The sequence below is a fragment of the Ostrinia nubilalis genome, chromosome 29, assembly GCF_963855985.1.
Source record: "Ostrinia nubilalis chromosome 29, ilOstNubi1.1, whole genome shotgun sequence".
In the NCBI taxonomy this organism is placed as follows: domain Eukaryota; kingdom Metazoa; phylum Arthropoda; class Insecta; order Lepidoptera; family Crambidae; genus Ostrinia; species Ostrinia nubilalis.
The window spans coordinates 4922875-4945118 of NC_087116.1; the positions used below are offsets into that span (position 1 = coordinate 4922875).

General features: G+C 39.6%; 1 protein-coding gene across 1 annotated transcript in view; it reads left to right on the plus strand.

The window, feature by feature from the left end:
• The window catches only part of LOC135085749 (scavenger receptor class B member 1-like), a 64603-nt gene that overhangs the window by 22076 nt on the left and 20283 nt on the right, over nucleotides 1-22244 (plus strand). Inside the window, exons 2-3 of the mRNA XM_063980548.1 lie at nucleotides 79-326; nucleotides 20988-21098. Coding sequence (XP_063836618.1) covers nucleotides 101-326; nucleotides 20988-21098 — 337 coding nt within the window. The 5' untranslated portion in view covers nucleotides 79-100. The remainder of the gene's footprint in view (nucleotides 1-78; nucleotides 327-20987; nucleotides 21099-22244) is intronic.

Below are 22244 nucleotides of genomic sequence, written 5' to 3' on the forward strand. Positions count from 1 at the left end.
TACCGGGTTGTTAATAGGTATACTATAAGTTTTAGTAACTTGAAACGTCATTAAAATTATGTTTCTCCTCTTTTACAGGATACCAAAGAACCAATCCAAGATGTCTTCCGAGTCTCTGTCAAACACAGAGAGTTCCAGAACTGATTCCACACAATGCGTGGAATGTGACACTTCTGACAGTGCCACAGACTCTCTCAACAGTCTCATAGATGGGATCACAGATAAAAACTGCGTCGAAGACTGCATGGAGGTCAAGTGCTCGTTGGCAGACGAATGCACGGCCTGCGAAGACCCTGTGAAGAAGGGAAGCAAATCTATATGCTGCAGTAAGTACACTTTAAACTTTTTACTAAAGCCCGGTCCGTGAGCACGTAGAATTTTGTCCAATGACCCCTAGCTACCCATCCTTATCGCTCGCGCGTAATTATATTGCTGTCGCGACTGTGCGACTGGCACCCGCAGTGAGTGTGCGAGCGCGATACCAACATAATTATGCGCGAGCGATAAGGATGGGTAGCTTGGGGTCATTGGTCAAAATTCTACGTGCTCAAGGACCAGACTAAATGTTTTATTAATCATATTATTATGGCCTGGAGATACGGGACTATTCCCACCTATCGTTCCCACCGCTGCAACTCCAGTAGCCAGGATCTACAGCTTGGCCGCCAATAACCCAACCATTGAAGGTCAAGTTTGTCCCGAGGCAAAAGCTGATGACAGGAGACAAAATAAAGATTTAAGTAACCTTTAAGAAAGCGTAGAGATAGAACTACCCCAAACTCATCCCGTGGATGTCGTAGGAGGCGACTAAGGGACAAAATATGCGAACATCAGGCCTCCCCAACCCGTCTGGCCAGCATGGGGAGTGCAGGCCAAATCCTCCATTGCCTCTGGTAAATTAGAGAGGGTCGTGCTCCAGCAGTGGAGACTAAATGACCTGATGATGATAATGAGTTTTGCTGCAATCATCATTATAGGTACATCGACCAAATAAGTAGGTAGAACCAAACGCAAAAACATAAAACTGTTCTATTACAATGATTGCGTGAAATCAAATAGGTACGATTTATGATATCAAATTAAATATAACCAAAAATACAATTAAGTTTGTATTTGCATAAAATATGGTGTCAACAGAATTAATTATTTATTTCAATGTCATTATCATTTACTACTACGAGTGTTAGTACTTGCGCAAGAAGTCGAGCGGAATATTTGAATTTTGAATCAATAAATTATGTAAAATAAAATAAATGTTACCTCTTTACATAATCAGTATTACGTATAAAAAGTTTAGACAAAGCATGAGTCGGAGAATTTACTTAAAATAATATGACTAAACTCTGATTTTTAATTCGACGGAATTTTGACATTTCAGAAGTGTTTCCAACATTGAAACATTCCCACTAAGGATGGAGAGCATTTTCACAAATTAAAAAATAATCCTTTCTTGAATTTAAGGTTTCACTTAAAAAACTAAGGCTTAAAAATGTACTGATCATTTCAAAATGGTTATTTGAATTTTTATTATCATATTTTAGAAGTTACAAAAAAAATTGGAAAATTATTTTTCTATTACTGGACTCCCTGGCCAATAATCCATGGGTTACAAACCTTTTTTATGAAAATCCTTTTGTTAATAAAATCTTAGCTTCATAAAATAATCAATTTAACAAGATGCCAATTTTATAATCCAAGTTGATTATGATGACGATAATGATGATTGATGATCAATACATATTTTCGTTTATGTTAATATGTTGTTTTACTGTGTTAAAAACACGTTTTTTTCTATTTAATCTCTAAAATGTACATAATAATTAGTGTACATTGAATTCACGAAACAAACAATAGTTCATTCTTGTAAGTTGTAGTTGATGAAATTTCATTTCATATTATTTATTAATAATTCAAAGCAAAAAAGGCTTATTACATCTGAATTGTCAAAAAATGACAGCTGTCAGAATTCCGTCGAATTAAAAATCGGACTTTAGGGGCAAAATACGAGACATGGTATATTAATGTAGGGGAATTACCATTTTTAAGGGTTGCTGCCCACCACATAGAATAAGCCTTGAGCTTTTTCATATTTGAATCAGTCTCAGACTATGATCTGAGGAATCAGTCGTCCGTCCGTTTGTAAGACCGCACACGGAAAATTGTAAAAACTTCGTTGGAATAAAAATGACAATTACCAACGCAGGTTCGCGTACCATCCCTATATTGTTGACATTCCACCAGCTCGCACTAAGCGTTTCGATGACTCTTTTATAATGCGAACAGCTAGGGACTGGAATTCGTTGCCTGCTGCTGTCTTTCCCGAAGAATAGGCACTTACAGGGAAGAATGTATTACTATTCTAGACTGCATCCCACCAGGTGCGATTGTGGTCAAATACCTGCCTTGTTATGCATAAAAAAACAGTTAGTGTCCTAGAACCACATGTCCTGCTCAAAACGTCAATTTATTTATTTGATCACCACCAAGGTGTCATATAGAATTCACAAAAAACTTATTTCAACGAACGACGGATTTGAAAGAGCCCTCAAGCTCAGACCGCGAGATGCAAGGTTCTAGATCCCAGATCTAGGTTAAAAACCTAAGGTACCAAGGTTACTTCCAAAAGCAGACGGCTTATCAGTAAGTTACATTGCTATTTTATGCTAAGTCCAACGTCATAGAATTATAATCCAGCACGGAATAATCAGCTGACAAAGTGACCTAGCTCTAAGTTATAGGCAAGGCACGCTTTGTGAATAATAATGGACTCCCATTTATATACGCTCCTAATATCGTTTTTCAATTCTAATTTAGGTATACTATAGTATGATACAGTAGGATCGTTTTCCTAAAATTTTTTATATGTATTTCACCCGGAATCCTTAACCTTACGAGCAGGGGAGGTCTAAGGCTACGGCCGGATACTCGCAAAGCCCCCACTCGGGCGATGACGGAACGCCGCGGAGGTTTTAGTGGGTATACCCCGTCCTTTTCAGGACGGAGCAGCAGGGCGCCGGGAGTCCCACACACCATCCTGTCCCCCGGCAGTGGTGACGGTGCGCAAAGCATTTCCTCCGCGACAAAAAAGGTTTCCTCAAACTTTCGGCTTCACGAATCCCTGATAAAATTTGCAGGTGACAGCGAACCCCTTAACTACCTAATTAGCCCCTCCCCCTAAAGAAAATAATAAATTGACTATTGAAGAAAATAAGGTTTTAATTTCAATTCAAAATATTAATGTTATGGGTCTATCTCCTATGTAGTAGTATGTTTTTTTTTCAGGTTTTTTTTTCAACGTTTTTTTTTCACACCAGAAAAAAACACTTTTTGCAACACTAGGCCCAAGTTCAATACAAAAATTATGCATGGTTGTGGGCTTCGCCGCAAAAAGAATGGAGATCTAAATGAGTACCAAGTTATATGCAAAATCCAGGAGGTTAGATTTGCCTTGGCCAGTTTCATGTACTGTAATATATTTGGACTAAATAAAATTATCATTTTCATAATAAGGGGACTAGTCGAGTTCGCGTACCCCACTTTGGGAAACCCTGCCTTAGAGGAAGACTGGCTTCTTACTTCCAACTACCCAAACGCAACAAAGCTGCTAACATTGTTGCTGTGGCGACAGACTTGGGTGAAGATGGTGGTAGCTAACCAAAGCACTTTAAACTACACACTTAGCACCGGAGGCAAGTCAAGTTGTACTCGTAGTTCATCTATAGATTACTAATTTAATTGTTTCGTTTGACGTTTATTTGTCTAAAGTATAAAGATAAACCTATTTCACATGAATTTTCTGTCTAGATTGATAGAAAATTAGTAACTAGGTAGATACTAATTTAATTGTAACGTTTGACATTTATTTGCTAATTTAATTGTTACTTTTGTCATGTTTTTGTCTTATTTATTAACCTAGATCACATGATAATTTTGAGTCTAGATTGATAGAAAATTAGAAGATAGATACTATTAGGATAGTCCGTTACGATTTATTTCAAATCGAGTGGCATCACCGCCAACGCCTATAAAAGAGGCACTCGGCGCATGGGAAACTCATTTGCCCGAGCGACTCCGAGCGGTGAGGTTGTTGGATTGGTGATCGGCCCGATTTGCAGTAAGTCGTATCTTTTCATTATTTTTGGTGGTGATTATTTTTGTGTAAATTAGTGGCTGTTTGATTTGATTCCAATTTCTTTGTAAAATCATTATTTTGAGTAAATGTTATTTTAGTTTGTTATTTGTTGTTTTTTTTTAATGCTACCCGCTTCTGGTTCCTAAAATCAGAAGTGGGATAGGCCTGTGCCCACAAGTACGTTTGATTTCTCTGTTAATTATGCGGAATTTGAACAGCCACTAATTTGTGTTTGTTATAATGCCACGATCGTCCCGTTCGCGTGAGAGATCGGACTCCAGTGAAACGTCGCGTCGTAAGGCCAGGCGTACTCGTAGCAAATCGCGCCGAGGCCATAGACATAAACACCGCTCGCGGTCGCGTCGTCCTGCGTCCCGTCATGTTAGATCTCGATCGCGTACCCCCGATAACTCGGTGAAACAGGCATTAGGTTCGATAATTGCGCGATTGAATGCGATTGAAGAAAGTAACGCGAGCATGTCTCAAACCCAGTTTCCAATTGCTCATGCCAGCACACCTCAACATAATAGCGACACTCCGTCAGCCAGTGCCACACAAGCCCTGGCAGACGCACTTATTGCAATAAATCGAGTAAAATCACAAAATTACTATGTGTCAAATTTTGATCCTGCCGTTAATAATTTTGAGGTGTGGTGCGATGAGGTGGAGCGAGCTAGGTTAGCTAACCACTGGGAAGATTCAGAGTGTCTGTCGCGCGTTGCTAATTGTTTAAAAGGGGATGCCAAATTATGGCTAAACGAATGGGCTAATAGTGATCGCTCTTGGTCTAATTTTGTGAACGAATTTAAGTCGCTTTGTCCTCCCAAAATAGACTACGCTCAAACACTTTTCGATGTCATGAATACTTCTTCTGACAAGTTTTCTACTTACGCTGAATACGCACGACGATCACTATTGCGCCTGCGCATAGTTAAAGGTATTAGTGAGGAACTTATGGTTCAAATAGTGATACGCGGTATTAACGATGCGCAAGTGAGGGCTGCGGCTGCGAACGCCAACCTCACGACAGAAAACTTAGTCTCGTTTTTAGCTATTTATGTCAAGCCTGGATGTAGCAAAGACAATCGACCTTCTCATAATGTTTTTAGAAAACGAAATACCAACCGTAGTGAAAATAAATGTTTTAACTGCGGCCAGACTGGACATATAAACTCAAACTGCCCTAAAAAGCGTAAGATTCCTGAAACTCAGCCAAAAATAACGTGTAGTTTCTGCAAGAAGCTAGGACATAGGGAGAGTGATTGTTTCGCCAAAGCTCGATCTGAAGGCCAAAATAATAATCAACGCAAAGTCAACTTATGCAAAGAACTTTCTAAGTCAACTAAAAATAATGACGTGTGTACAGCAGTGATACAGGGTATACCGGTAGACGTTTTGATAGATAGCGGGGCTTTGAACGTTTCGTTAATATCTTCGGCGGTTCTTAAACACTTTTCTTGTTCAAAGAAACAAATTCACTGCGTTCTTAAGGGAATAAGTGATAATGAGATTATTGCTCACGAATATGTCACACTCACAGTTGAGTTCAGCAATATCGCTCTGGATATAGATTTTGTGGTAGTACCTGCCTCTTGCATGAATACGCCAATCATTATCGGAACCGACGTCCTAAATAGGGATGGTGTAACTTTCGTAAGGACGAAAGATCAGCAATACTTGACGCATTCATCCAATACGATCTTAAACGTTAACTCTGTTAATATCAAAGAGCCTAATAAGGTCAACACGCCTCTTCAAGGCGAAGAACTGGATTCTTTGATGACCGTAATAAACGATTTCTCTTCGTTTTTGATAACTGGCACGGCTACTACTACGGTAAAAACAGGCAAAATGAAAATAAACTTAACGAGTGAGGTTCCAGTAGCCTATCACCCCTACCGTTTGTCATATCAGGAGAAACTTAAGGTTCGCGATATTGTGAAGGATTTATTGGATAAGAACATAATCAGGGAATCTGACTCCGAGTATGCAAGCCCAATCATTCTGGTTAAAAAGAAGGATGGCACAGACAGGATGTGTGTGGACTTTCGAGCACTCAATCGCATTACTATAAAAGACAGATATCCACTTCCATTGATCGAGGATCACATTGACCGCCTTGGATGCTCGAAATTCTTCACCAGCCTGGACATGGCGTCAGGTTTTCATCAGATACCAATAGATGAAGACTCAATACACAAGACTGGGTTTGTTACTCCGGAGTCACATTATGAGTACGTCAAAATGCCATTCGGACTATGTAATTCACCAACAGTTTACCAACGAATTATCAACAACACGCTTCGAAAGTTGATCGAATCAGGGCACGTCTTAGTATACATTGATGATGTACTCATTCCAAGCATGACAGTTAGTGACGGCATAGCTTTGTTGCGGGAAGTGTTAACTACCCTTACCGATGCTGGATTTTCGATCAATCTTCAAAAGTGTTCCTTTCTGAGTAGCGAAGTAGAGTACCTAGGTCGCGTCATTAGCCATGGTCAGGTTAGGCCGAGCCCCCGAAAAATTGAAGCGCTAGTAAATGCACCTACTCCGACGAATGTTAAACAAGTGCGTCAATTTTTGGGTCTGGCTGGGTATTTTCGGCGCTACATCAAAGACTATGCGACAAAAACTGCAAGTATCTCACGTCTTACGAAAAAAGACGTCAAATTCACTTGGGGACCTGAGCAGGAGGAAGTCCGCCAATATCTTATAACGCAGTTGACGAGTGAGCCAATACTTGCAATTTTTGATCCTAACTTACCGGTCGAGCTGCACACAGACGCAAGTAGTGCTGGATATGGGGCTGTACTAATGCAGGTACACTCTGATGGTAACAAACGCGTGGTAGCTTATTTTAGCAAAGTTACCCAAGGCGCAGAAAGCAGATACCACTCGTACGAGCTCGAGACGTTGGCGGTTGTCAGAGCATTGCAGCATTTTCGGCATTATCTGATAGGCGTAACTTTCAAAATCGTAACCGACTGCAATGCCCTGAAAGCCACCGAGCGTAAGAAGGATCTGCTTCCGCGGGTTGCTCGCTGGTGGATTTATCTGCAAGATTTTAACTTCACCATTGAATATAGAAAAGGCTCCATGATGGGCCATGCAGATTATTTGAGCAGAAATCCACCAGCGATGCAAGTCAATCATATTGATCGACCTTTAAATTGGGCACAAATGGCCCAAAACGCCGACAATGAGACCCAGGATTTAATTCAAAAGCTTAGAGATGGGCTCCTTGACTCACGCCGATATGTGTGTCAAAACGATCTTTTGTACTACCGTTATTCACCTGTAGGTGAGGAGTCGCGCTTATTATGTTTCGTCCCTAAAGGACACCGCCTGAGCTTGTTACGCATTTTTCATGATGAACATGAACATATTGGAGCCGACAAGACTTTGGATCTCATACTGAAACACTTTTGGTTTCCGGGCCTTAGGCCCTTTGTTCAAAAGTATACCTCACATTGTCTTATCTGCATTTCAAAGAAACGAGTCCCACGAGCTCCTCATCAACCCATTACTTCGTGGGAAAAGTCAGATGTCCCCTTCAATACTGTTCATGTTGATGCGCTAGGGCCGTTGCCGGAATCGAATGGCTACAAGTTTGTCCTAATACTAGTTGACGCATTCACAAAGTTTTGTATGCTTTTCCCAATGTATCGACAAGATACAAATGAACTGAAACGCGTCCTAAATGATGCAATCTCATTGTTTGGTACACCGAAATTGTTAGTTTGTGACCGAGGGCGTATGTTTGAAGCGTCTAGCTTTACTAACTGGATATCCGAATTAGGATGTGACATCCACTACATAACGCCAGAGATGCACCATGCAAATGGTCAAGCTGAGCGTTATGTACGGACCGTCCTCAACCTGATTCGTGTTGAAAGTTATAACAAAGACTCAGCCTGGTCCGAGGCTTTGCGAAAAATTCAGTTAGTTCTTAACATAACTAAACAGAAAACCACTCAAGTTTCAGCATTGTTTTTGTTAATCGGAACTGATACTACCACTCCTGTCATTCGTGCGCTGATCCGTGATGTTGCTGTTGAAAACAACAGCCCCAATCATCAGGCATTAAGGGAGATCAGTAGGAGCCGAGCCAAGGACCTGCTTAAGAAAAACAAAGATCAGCAGGACTCTCGTGTTAATCGTCATCGGAACCCTCCAAGAGTATTCAGACTGGACGATCAGGTCTTTGTAATTAAATACTCCCAATCAGTTGGAAAGCTTGACTCGGGCATGCGAGGCCCTTACCGCGTGGTCAAGGTCTTACCAAGCGGGCGATACGAGTTAAAGCTTTTAAGCGGCGCGCGTGGCAAGACCACCCAAGCAGCGGCCCAATATATGGTGCCTTGGAAAGGAGAGTGGTGCCCTGAGAGTTGCGCTGCCTTTTTCGAAAGTAAGTTGTGAGACTGTCTAACACTCCTATGTTTCAGCTTGCTTTGTATGGCCGAGTGTGAGCGTGTGTGAGGCGAATGATCACGCTTTGCGCACCGGGCTGAGAGGGTTCATCAGCCAGTGCCATGGGGCATGCATCAGAGATGCTGCCTTGCAGACGTACTTTTTAGTGCGTTGGGGCTTCGGCCTTGCAGACGTACTTTTTAGTGCGTAGGGGCTTCGGCCTTGCAGACGTACTTTTTAGTGCGTAGGGGCTTCGGCCTTGCAGACGTACTTTTTAGTGCGTAGGGGCTTCGGCCTTGCAGACGTACTTTTCAGTGCGTAGGGGCTTCGGCCTTGCAGACGTACTTTTTAGTGCGTAGGGGCTTCGGCCTTGCAGACGTACTTTTCAGTGCGTAGGGGCTTCGGCCTTGCAGACGTACTTTTCAGTGCGTAGGGGCTTCGGCCTTGCAGACGTACTTTTCAGTACGTAGACTGCCTTGCAGTCTTTGTGGTTATTATGGGGTCTGTACGTACAGATAGGAGTATGAGAATGAGTGACACGTGTGTATGGAATTCTTTGGAAGTATGAAGCGTTAGTGCAGTTGACGAAATAGCTAAGCTTGTGTGTATTACTGAAAGAGGGCCTTGTATGTGTGAGGAATGAATGAATAGGCACATGTTGTGAGACTGCTTTGTAAGTCATAATTTATTTTACATCTACAGGCTATGAGGGTGATGATGACAATGTTGAGGCTGGCCCTTCGGCATCCCATGCTGACTCCGAGGGTACACAAGATACGCCTGAGGAGATACTTCGGGCAGATCTCGCGCAGAGTGATGACGATGACCCGGCTGCAGCCGTGTCACCAACTTTCACCGGCTCTTCAGGAGACTCCACGCAAGACACGCCTGAGGACATACTTCGGGCGGATCTCGCGCTGAGTGATGACGATGACCCGGCTGAGGCTGTGTCACCGACTTTCACCAGCTCTTCGAGGAACTCTTCTTGAAGATGCGGCCGGGGACGGCGCACGTTCAGGAGAGGCCGTATTAGGATAGTCCGTTACGATTTATTTCAAATCGAGTGGCATCACCGCCAACGCCTATAAAAGAGGCACTCGGCGCATGGGAAACTCATTTGCCCGAGCGACTCCGAGCGGTGAGGTTGTTGGATTGGTGATCGGCCCGATTTGCAGTAAGTCGTATCTTTTCATTATTTTTGGTGGTGATTATTTTTGTGTAAATTAGTGGCTGTTTGATTTGATTCCAATTTCTTTGTAAAATCATTATTTTGAGTAAATGTTATTTTAGTTTGTTATTTGTTGTTTTTTTTTAATGCTACCCGCTTCTGGTTCCTAAAAATACTAATTTAATTGTTACGTTTGACAATTATTTACTAACTAGCTTTCCGCTCGCGGCTTCGCCCGCGTGGAATTTTGTCTGTCACAGAAAAACTTTATCGCAATCTTTATTCGAAAAACTTGATAAAAACTATCCTATGTCCTTTCCCGGGACTCAAACTGTCTCTACGCCAAATTTAATCAAAATCGGTTCGGTGGTTTAGGTGTGAACGCGAGACAGACAGACAGAGTTACTTTCGCATTTATAATAGTATAGATTTAATTTTACTTTTGTCATGTATTTCTAACTACTATCCTAGATCACATGAGTAAGTATTTTGAGTAAATTGCTAGGAAAATATCGATAGGTACTAATTTAATTGTTACGTCTGACCATGACAGCATGCAACCTTTTATTTAATGATGATAACATAATAAATAATAGCTGTTATGAGACCGAGTTAATAATAATTGAAGCCAATTAGACAATAACGATTAATTTTTAACTACAACTGGCAGCAAAATTATAAAATCAGTGCGTGGCGGGCGAGGGCCTGACGATAAAAATTGTGGACACTTTTTCAACTTATGAAAGTCAAATGATTATTTATTAAAATCGAAAAATATTAATAGAATTTGGTGTAATGTAGGAACAAAGGATTAGTTGATGTTTCTATAAATATGGGTGCCCCAAACACAAACTTTCGGAGTATGGATATTATGTCTAGGGAATGACGTTTTGGGTCACGTAAAAGGGATTGAAGATATTTTTTTTACTATTTTAGGGATAAGATGTTTTAAAATTTTTTTTTAAAATATAATGGGTGATGAAAAAAATAAATTGCGAGCTGTTCTTTGACAATTTGAAATAAAATATTATTAAATATGAGGCAAGTGACATATTTGTGGCGCGGACTAGAGTTGACATATTTTTGTGGAATGACCCATCAGTACATTTCTAAGTACTCGTAAGTGTAGAGGTAGGTAAGTACTCAAAGATTATTATAAATTATTAGAGTAGGCGCACACCGTTGATTTTTAGTTGGCTGATAGTTGTGCCCGATTTTAAATTGTATGAAGAATCGGCCAAATCGAATCGGCGCGGCGTACTTAGTGTGTGCACTCCCATACATGCCCATACTGATCAACTGCCCGACTAAACTATCGGCCGACGAAAATCCAACGGTGTGCGCCTACTCTTAGACAACTGGCCGTTACCTTCACATCATGATACAAAGAAAGAAAAGTTATTTTACTACTGTTACTACTACAAGTTTACGCCCGTTTCCCATATTCAATCCTTGTCTAAATATCTAGCTCGAAATATCGAGCTCTATCCAACGGTACCAATAATAGGTTACAAAACAAATTGGATCTATCCGAAAATTCAATGTTTCCAGCTTCCATACATTTAGTAAAACCACTTAATATTAAAAACTATACAAGCTATCCAAAAACTGGTTACTGATCCTGAAAGTGCTACAGAAGCTCTATCCAACGGTACCAATGATAAGTTACAAAATAAACTGGATCTATCCGAAAATTCAATGTTTCCAACTTCCATACATTTAGTACTGCCACAGTCATGATACTCATGTCTTGATAATATTATAACAAGTAAAGCCTAGTACCAATGTTTTCCATGAATAATTTAAAATAAGAATGCAATTACGAGTTCATTTTAAATGTTTATTAATTATTTTAAAAAAATGCACTTTTAATATTGTGTGGCTGGCATACATTTAGTATTGAGGCTGAAACCATTGAATTTTCTGATAGATCCAGTTAATTCTGTAACCCATTACTGATACCGTTAAAAAGAGCTCGTGAAGCACTTTCAGAATCAGTAACCAGTTTTTCGATATCTTGTGTAGTTTAGAAATAATCGAGTGAGATCACTTATCGTTTCCACCCTGTATAAGCGATCAAGCGCTGTTTCAGTAGTTTAGTTAACTGACCGAAATCAATTATTTCCAAAATGGAGCAAGAAGTTTTAGCTTACAATAACTTCAATAATCTATTCTAATACACCAATAAATTTATTTTTCGTAAGGATAGAGAACTAAAACTTCTTGCTTCATTTTGAAAATAATGATTTCTCTCAACTAACCAAACTATTGCAACAGCGTTAGATCGCTTATAAAGAATGTCTAAGTCGCACTAAAGTAAGGTGTACGGATGCAGTATGGTTAAGTTCAACATAGCGAGTGTTATTTTATGCCAAAATCACGAAATCTTATGCGTAGTACGTATATATCGATGATATTTTGTATGTAAATAATTCAAAACAAAACTCTATTTTTCTCTTAACTCCAGGGATAGATTTCAGTGCGCTTCGGTTTAGGTACACATTACTATTGGCCTGAGGAACAAAATGCACTATGGGTTGATTCTGGGCAGCACTTGGTCCAGACCCTGGCACTATCCTTTAATTCAGTTTTAAATTAAATATCCACAATTTTCGATATGTTTACACTTTAATATTGCTTAAATAGACAATATGAAAACGCAAAAACATCGAAAACCGCAGATATTTTGACCAAAAAAACCATATTGAAAGACAGTTGACGGACGGTTTTGGAAGGAATAGGATTGTTAAAGAAAACCAGCATTACCTAGCTAGTTATTAAATTCCGACAGCAAGTTTATATTTTTAAGTTTATTTTTCTACTACTTATTTTTTTGGACCCAAGGTTAAAGTTAATCTTAAAGGAAAGACAATAGGTTAAAGTTCAAAATTATTTGGAAATTATAGTCTGAGCAAAATATCTGAACAAAATGAAGTTCATTGAACTTACCTACCATTCTTTATACTAGGTAGTTAGGTACACCATGTCCAAAGTCCATCCATCAATACTATAGTCAGACATACCTATAAAACCGAAAGGTCACTGACTGACTCACTCACTCATCACGAAATCCCAGAAACTACAAGTACCTACGTAGTACCACAGAATACATAATAGTAGCGTAGTACTTACTTATTATTATTCTGTGCTACAAGTGCTAGGAGTATGTTGCATGGCTGTTCCTTTTAGAACGTAGGCGCTCACAAATACGGGATTTTGAAAAATTCAACCCCTACGGGGCTAAAACGGGCTCCACGCGTACGAAGTCGTGGGCAGCCGCTAGTACAGGGTCTATTGCCTAAGTCAGTGCCTGAGGTATGAGCATAGCTGGGCACCGTTAATCAAATAGTTAACTTCGTTAATCGTTAAACCGTTACTAAAAAAATTAACTTCGTTAAACGTTAAAACGTTACATTTCGGAAGATTTAACGCAAGTTAACGTTAATCGTTAATCCGTTAACACGTAATAATAAAACGAAAAAAAATATTGTATGCAAGGTTCAAATAATTTCGAAAGCTTGTATCGCGCATGGAATTTATTCCTCTTTTATGTTTGCGCTACAAGCTTTCGAAATTATTTGAACCTTGCATAAGTAAAATTTTTTTCGTTTTAGTACAACTGCATTTCAGTATAAAAGCTTGTTTTAAAAAAAAGTTTATTTTGTTTTTATTATAATTTTATTATACACTTTTTAGGGTTGCGTAGCCAAATGGCCTCAAAACGGAACCCTTATAGATTCGTCATGTCTGTCTGTCCGTTTGTCCCTCCGTATGTCACAGCCATTTTTTTTCCGAAACTATAAGAGCTATACTGTTGAAACTTGGAAGGTAGATGTATTCTGTGAACCGCATTAAGATTTTGATGCAAAAATAAAAATAAATATTGGGGGCTCCCCATATTTAGAACTGAAACTCAAAAAAATTTTTTTCATTTAACACATACGTGTGGGGTGGATAGGGCTTCAAAAATGATATCGAGATTTCTAAAAGATTTTTTTTCTAAACCGAATAGTTTGCGTGACAGACGCTTCCAAAGCGGAAAAAAGTAGTATGAAAAATCTAAAAAAGAAACAAATGATGTAGGTACATTACTATAAAAACTACCAACGAAAATTGTTTTGAACGAGATCTAGTAAGTAGTTTTTTTAATACCTCGTAAATCGTAAACCGCTTATTACCGCGGAATCTTTCATACAAATAACTTGAATAAAAAAAAATTATATATTTTCATAAATCAATGGTACGGAACCCTTTGTGCGTGAGTCCGACAAGCACTTGGCTGGTTTTTTTAGTTGTATCTCAATCTCAGAGCCTTGGTACAATCCTACTAATATTATAAATGCGAAAGTTTGGATGTCTGGATGTTTGGATGTCTGGATGTTTGTTACTCTTTCACGCAAAAACTACTGAACGGATTTTGTTGAAACTTTAAAGTATTACTGTTTATAACCCAGATTAACATATAGGCTATAATTTATGACGATCTGTGACATACTAAATTTCACGCGGGTGAAACCGCGGGCAAAAGCTAGTTACAATATAATTTAGCACCAAAGTGCTCGAAAAGACAAATCGAACAAACCCAAACTCGATAAGTTTCCACCGTTTCGTTTAGGAATTCCCTATGGCCACCTCCTGACTCCATCATCAGGACCCTGGACATCATCTAGTACAAAAGTGCTCAAAAAGACAAATACAACGAACCCAAATTCGATGCGATTCCGCCGTTTCATTTAGGAGTTTCTATGGCCCAGGCCACCTCCTGACTCCATCATCAGACCAATGGTACCATAACCAAATTTCAGCTCAATCGGTTGAGGAGAACTGGTCTTAAATTAAGTTGTAAATAAATAAAAAAAAATGAATTATTTATATCGTTGCGTTGGTGATGTGGTTACAAAAACTGTTGTTTTGGGTTCTGGAAGTTCTGGAAGCCCGAACGTACTTGTCAGAACGCGTTTTTCAGCGTGCCTGCTGTATCTTTTTGGTAAATAGTAGGTACTGGATTAACGATTAACGGACTTAGGATAATTTAACGGAAGTTAACGAGTCCGTTAACATTTTTTAAAGTTAACTTAAAAGTTAATCCGTTAATACAAATGTTAACTTCGTTAATTAACGATTAACGGATTAACGAGTTAATGCCCAGCTATGGGTATGAGAACCCTTTGTGACGGTCAAACGTCAGTGAGACTTAAGATTTGTATGCCCTGTCACGTCATAATGTCAATGTCACCCCTCCCGTGCCGCTCCCATACCTCAGGAACTGACTGAGTTAAGTGCTAGCTACCTATATTAAAGAAATCTTAACTTGTGACGTTACCGCAAAGTACCCCTACTGTGACCAACTAAAACAGACTCGGTGACAATGTTCTTGTCTATTGATAATTCTGATCATAGACAAGCGGTGACGTCATTATGGCGGCGAATACGTAATTCTTTGTTTCCTGGCGTTTAAGGGTTTTGCCGAATGAGTCAAAGATCTTCAAATATGTGTTATTATGTGTGATTTGAAGGTCTTTAAGCAAATATTCTGCCGTTTAAGAACTGTTGATAAATTACATACATCTCAGTACTGGCCCATATTTATTGTCTTAGCGGCTAGCGCTAGCACGAAAAACTTTTGAGTTCAAGACGAGAACGGATTATCTTACGTTTCGAGTATGGTAGGGTTAATACTGGGACGTGTAAAAGTACTTTTTAAAGGCCTAATAAGTACATAGTCTTGCATAAATAAATGAGTTTTAAGAGTTTTTAAATTCACGCCTCCTGTGCCGCCATACCTCAGGCACTCTCTCAGTTAAGCGCTAAATCTTTTTTTTTATCCACAACGAGGAAGCTCTTGGCCTTCATCTCACCTGATGGAAAGTGATGATCAGGCTGTAGGTGGAAGCGAGCAATCCCACAGAGGAACTGGCTATCTTACCTCTAACTGCCGGAACAAAACAATGCTGTTAACAATGTTGTTATGGCGACAGACTTAGGTAAGATGGTGGTAGCTAGCCAGGCAGACTTAGAACAAGCCCTACCACCAACGAAATCGTACAGAAAAATCTGCACCCACTGGGAATTTAACGCGGGACCTCTAGGTCAGAAGCAGGTGGTCTTAACAAGACCACAGTGGTAGTTACCTACCCTCTTTTAGTCGCGCAGTCGGCTAACTGCAGTGCGCCACGTCGCAACGCATCGCATCGCACGGCTAGTGCTTTGACCTTCCCCTTTAAAAGTGCTGTTAATTTTAGATAACGGATATGCACTAATCTAAAAATAGAATACTTGCTTCAATGTAAGGTCATCAAGCTCTGAAAATATTATATGCAACTATTGCTTAGCAAAAACTAGTTCTAATTTGTTAGTCACATTAGATTTACTGAGACACGGTGATTACTGTGCATCGTACAATTTGGATTCGAACGACGCAATTTAACTGTTTTTATTTACAGGTAGGTATAGATTAATAAAGCCTAATTAACGGGACTATTCCCACCTCTCGTTCCCGCCACTGCTACTCCTGTGTAGCCAGGATTTTACAGCTTGACCGCCATAATAACCCAACCAGTGAAGGTCAAGTTTGTCCCGGGGGAAAGTTAAACCGTCATTGGACCTGCAACGAAATTAATCAGAAGAACACAGGAGGATTAGAGGAGAAGAATTAGTTCCTTCAAAGCGTAAAGCCATGGAAGCCCTGTCCCCCTAGACAAGTGGCACTTTTTGATTGAATCGAAAATCGAATCCGACATAACTCCATACAATAAAAGGCCTTTCGACCATCTTTCGACTGGTTTGCGATAATATGCACTTTGTCTAGACCAGTCTTTCCCAAAGTGGGCGATAACGCCCCCTTGTGGGCGCTGCAGGCTTAAAGAGGGGCGGTAAGAGACCCGGAAAAAAAATCGGGCTGTTGTGTAGAGGCTTGGGAGGTGTCATTTACTAGGAGGACTCTTAGACACCGACTGAGCACTCGACTCTCGACTACAAATGGGGGCGCTAAAAAGAATTTATTCTCAAAGTGGGCAGTAGACAAAATAAGTTTGGGAACCGCTGGTCTAGACCCACTGGTTTTTAAACTTGCCAGTTTCCACGTCGCGGTTTTACCCAATGTAGGTACTTATGCCAATGTTTTGGTTGGAGATCGCTCACCCGCTCTATCCGCCACTGACCTTCGACAACTCCGAAGTCACGTTTATTTTCTACTATTGATATGTTGAGCTTCAGTTCGTCACGTGTCTCATAATATTTAAGACAAGATAAGATAGTTAATCTATAACTTTTAGCAATCGCCGGGAGGGGCTGTGGTAGAGAAGGCTTTGTCCGGAATCTCACAGTTTCCTCCCACTTATGGCGACTGACGGAGCACCGGGGTCTTTTTAGTGGGTATGCCTCGTCCTTCTGACTTGTAAGCCCCAAATAACCTACATGTCCCCGCAGGGTAGGGTATGCGATTCAACGCATTATTTCCCCGTAAAAAAAGATATGGTTGGAAATTTGAGATCTGCTGAGAGTAAAGAACCTATCCAAAAACTGTCCTCAGTGTTATAAACAGAGTAAATGGACGATTATTGTTTAAGAGAAGAGAAGTAGAAGACGGAAAGCTTAGTTATCATAATATCAGCACTTTGGTGGTGAATATTTCGACATACCTAGTATTATATTTTATTATCTGTGGACATACTTAGCTGAACTAATATTGTCAACGCCATCTATTAGTGAAGAATAGAACTACAAAGTATACAGCGCCATCTGTTAGTGACAGCTTGAACTAAAAAGTATGCAGCGCCATCTGTTATTAAAGGTTCAACCTAAACAGCATACAGCTCCATCTGTTAGTGACAGCTTGAACTAAAAAGTATGCAGCGCCATCTGTTATTAAAGATTTAAACTAAACAGCATACAGCGCCATCTGTTAATGAAGCCTTAAACTAAAAAGTATACAGTGCCATCTGTTAGTGAGGAATTGAACTAAAACATACAGCGCCATCTATCAACAAGGACCTAAACTAAATATTTTCAGCGCCATCTATTAGAAGGAAACTGAACTAACAGATAGCGTCAGCGCCATCTATGAACAGAAAAACAACCAATATTTTTGGCGCCATCATAGTGGGGAACATCTGTTAGCATCTAACTGAACTAATATTACCAACGCCATCTGTTAGTGACAAGTCAAACTAATTTTATTTTTAATTAAAATTTATATTTTTTTAGTCTGTGGATTTGTTATCGAAATTAAGAATTTTTGACAATAAAAAAATAGATTTTGTAAAAAGTTGGGGTGAGGTCTAAGTCCTGCTGTGGGACGTATAATATTTAGGCTTACTAATAGGCTTTTGCTTTGCGAGCGATTCTATTTTGTTGATTTTTTCCTCACATACCACTTATCTAACACACAGCTTAGACATTGCTTAGACAAGTTTAACAGTAAAAAGATGACATGTTTTATGTAATTCTTTGTTCTTTAACACGTTCTACGCATCATAAACTTAACAGATTACACACAAACTCGCTCATGTAATTAAATCCGTGATTTAAATTGACGGAAGATGATAACTCTGCAAACTTTACAAAGAACCGGCGTTAAACACAAAAGTAGTAAACATTTTGGATGTGGCACTTTAAACACCTGTCGAAAATAAAGTCCATAGTCAAAGTCAAAGCTTAATTTTACTCATACTTAGGCCATTTCCAGGGTGGTTTTACACGTCCCAAAAATAACTTGCCCTACCACCACGTCGGGACAACATGGGCTGGTGCTGAGAAGAAGTGGTGGAAGGAACTCAGCCACTAAAGTTGTGCTAAAGTATTAAAGAAAATCTGTCTCTTTATTTATATAATTTAGACAGATATGCCAGATAGGTAGACCCTAGAAAGAGGATTTGTTTTTAGCCAAATTAACATCCACTGCTGGACAAAAGCCCCTCCCAAGAATTTCCCAACGACCGATCCTGCGGTGCCTGCATCCAGGTGCTTCCCGCGACTTTCACCGATCGTCGGTCCACTTAATGGGACTTGGGAGGCATGCCCATACTACAGAAAGGATACTAAGTCGAAAACAATATTATCAATGACACAACAAATTCTGTGTCTCTCATAAAGGTTTCTTGCCTTAAGCTGAATCGGTTTTGGCAGAGACAGAGCGAGAGCAGATAGAACATAAGAATAAAGATTCTTTCCTTTCCCAACTTAGCGTAGATTTCTACGTATTAAGTACGTCACAGGAAGAACTGGCCATATAAACACATTATTTTTCTTCTAAAAATATTTTAGGCCTAATAACAATGTTACCGCATCCATTATTAAATCGTTTCGTACATCGCAGACGCGTGAAGGCCAAAATAATCGTGCACAGAATACGCTGCGCGCGCGCCTCTATGCACGCATTTGATAATGTTTTATGTAACATACGCTCTATGGTACAATAATTATGATTCAGAATCAAATTGCGTTTAAACGAAATGACGCGGACGTTTCAATAGGTCTTTGAATCGAGTGGGAAGTAAGTTCTTGTCACCAAGCAAAACTACGCCTCATCATTTCAGCCATAGGACGTCAACTGTTGAACATAGGCCTTTCCCAATGATTTACATGTTGATCAATAATAATTGGTAGCGGCCGGCGTGACCCTTCCTGCTACCTTTATGATGTCGTCGCCTAATCTAGGGGAGTCCCTAATTCCTATTAAACTTTTCCTTATCCACAACGAGGAAGCTCTTGGCCTGCATCTCATTTGATGGAAAGTGATGATCAGGCTGAAGGTTGAAGCGAGCTCCACCCGGAATCCTCAACCAGAGGAACTCGCTATCTTACCTCCACCTGCCGAAACAATGCTGTTAACATTTTTGCTATGGCGAAAATCAAGTAATAAGATGGTGGTAGCCAACCAAGTGGACTACCAGCAATGATGATGCTACCTAAGTAAAGACCGGTCGTTGTGGAAATCCTTGGAGGAGGCCTTTGTCCTTCAGTAAACGTTATTTGGAAGATAGTGGGTACAAGGGGCGGCTATTTAAAATGGCCTCCACTTGTGCCCACTATCTTCCTCTCCAACTGACTTGAACGATGTGGAAACCAACATCATTTTCTAGAAAAACAAAAGCTTAGCAGGTGTTAATTATAATAACAGTTAAGTACGTCTTTAGAGCCTCAAATCATTTTACCCTTGGCCACAAAATGCAGCAGTTACAATAAAATTGACGGAACTTGATAATAGTTGGGTAACATTTTTGCTAAAGGAACTCTTTAACATAATCCCTTGGTAGACAATGGTGCCAGGTTTCGCAATTTATTAATGTATTTTAATTAGTTATTTATCATAATTATATTTGTCGAAGGTGTTGCAAAAGTAAGAAGGTTTTTTAGGTTTTACAATGGTGTGTTCCTGACAAAGATTTATTGTAAGCTGGTAATTAAAATAAACTAGCAATAGAAGTTAATAAAATTCATCTTGCAATCGATTCATTTTCATTCACATTAATGTAAATTAATAAGAACTAGTTATTTATTTGTAAGAACTATTTATTAGCAGTGTTGCCAGAAGGTTACTTTTGTAACCTTTTAGGTTACTTTTGAACTGCATTGGTTACTTTTAGGTTACACTAATGAAAAGGTTACTTTTCAGAAATTGTAGAATTAACTTTTACAGGTTATTCAGTAAAAAATATTAATAGTGACAATTTAAAAATTATGTCATAAACTGCATTTAAACATGAATTTGATTTATTATTTGTTAAAAAAATGAGGTTTAGCGAATGTTTTTTAAATCCATGAAACGTTTTTATACGACCGGTCACTTTTCGGTCTTCATGGTCAATTAGGTAAACGATTGATGATCAATTGTATTTATTTTCCATCCATGGACAACCTTACACAATCGCTCCGACACCCCCCCCCTCCCCCGTAGGAAGGTTACTTTTTATTCAAAAAGGTTACATTTTTTTATATTTATGGTAATTTCTGACAAGACCCGACTGGCAACACTGTTTATTAGTCTAAACAAATAAAGAAATTTTGACTTTGACTTTGAATATAAACGCGAAAGTAACTGTTTGTTTGTTACCTTTTGAAGAATAGAACAAGCCCTAGACAACCATGCGCAAATACTTGCAGATAGTGAAGAATGAAGATAGGTACTTAGGCCATTTTCCGTGTAAAAGTTTTAGCAGTTTAATTAACAGCCCAATCAAACTATCAGCCGACAAAAACTCTGTAGGCTACGGAGACTCCAAGCTACCTTCTTCTTTTTCTAGAATCCTTTAACAATAGCTTTACTTGTTACAGACGCAGTGAGCCAGTGCGTGTGGGGTGTGCTCCTCCTGTTAATATCCATTGGAGGGTTCATCTTCACCCCCTTAGACCTAATGCTATGGGAGAAGCTGAATATGAGGCCAGGTATGTAATTTAATGGTGATAGAATCTACATGACATCTTTATGCTTCAACATCAACGCATGCAGATCGCCATTGCCGGCTCATGGATCGCGCGACCTGTCATTGGCCTATGATTTGCATGCGTTGGTGTGGTTGAAGCTTTAGTCCAAAATCCTCAGTGCCTAAAGACGAAAGTCTACAATTTATTTATTTATTTATTTAAACTTTAATGCCAAAATAAATTTGTACAATAAGGCGAACTTAACAATCAGCGTGTGTTACCGGGGTGACATAATGGTTCTGACTTCTGATACGTGGCTTGAAGAACTCTTCAACTGCACAGAGTCACATTTTGTGACAGAGTGTAGTATTATAGAGAGGGCTAATGCTAGGTGTTTCTTTACTAGATCGAATCAGAAACGAAGAGATCCGTAAACGAACTAAGTCACTGACACAGCCCGACGGATTAGCAAGCTGAAGTTGCAATGGGCAGGGCACATTGGCAGAACTGAAGGCCAATGGGGCAGCAAGGTGCTGGAATGGAGGCCATGTAGCCACAAGGTGGACACTGGACAGACGTCCTCTTAATAAAGGTAGCAGGAAGGCCCTGGATGGACCAGAAACCGGTCAATGTGGAAGGGGTATCTATGGATAGGTCTTCAAAAATGATATCGAGGGTTCTAAAATACTTTTTTTCTGAACCGAATAGTTTGCGTGACAGACGCTTCCAAAGTGGAAAAAAGTTGGTCCCCTACCCCCCCTCTAACTTCTAAAATAAGAAAATGAAAAATCTAAAAAAAAACATATAAAAACTACCAACGAAAATTGTTTTGAACGAGATCTAGTAAGTAGTTTTTTTTTAATACCTCGTAAATCGTAAACCGCTTATTACCGCGTAATCTTTCATACTAATAACTTAAATAAAAAAAAATAATTTTAATTTCATAAATTAATGGTACGGAACCCTCGGTGCGCGAGTCCGACTCGCACTTGGCCGGTTTTTAACTGAAACGAACGAATGCGTAGTACATGTCGACAAAAAATCGAACATTGAAAGTCCAATACACATAATAATTTACGAATTATTGGACATGACCTACGCTAAATTATCATGTGTCGCGTAATGTGATGAGTCGACCACAAAACTCCCTCTATTACAGGGTCGAAG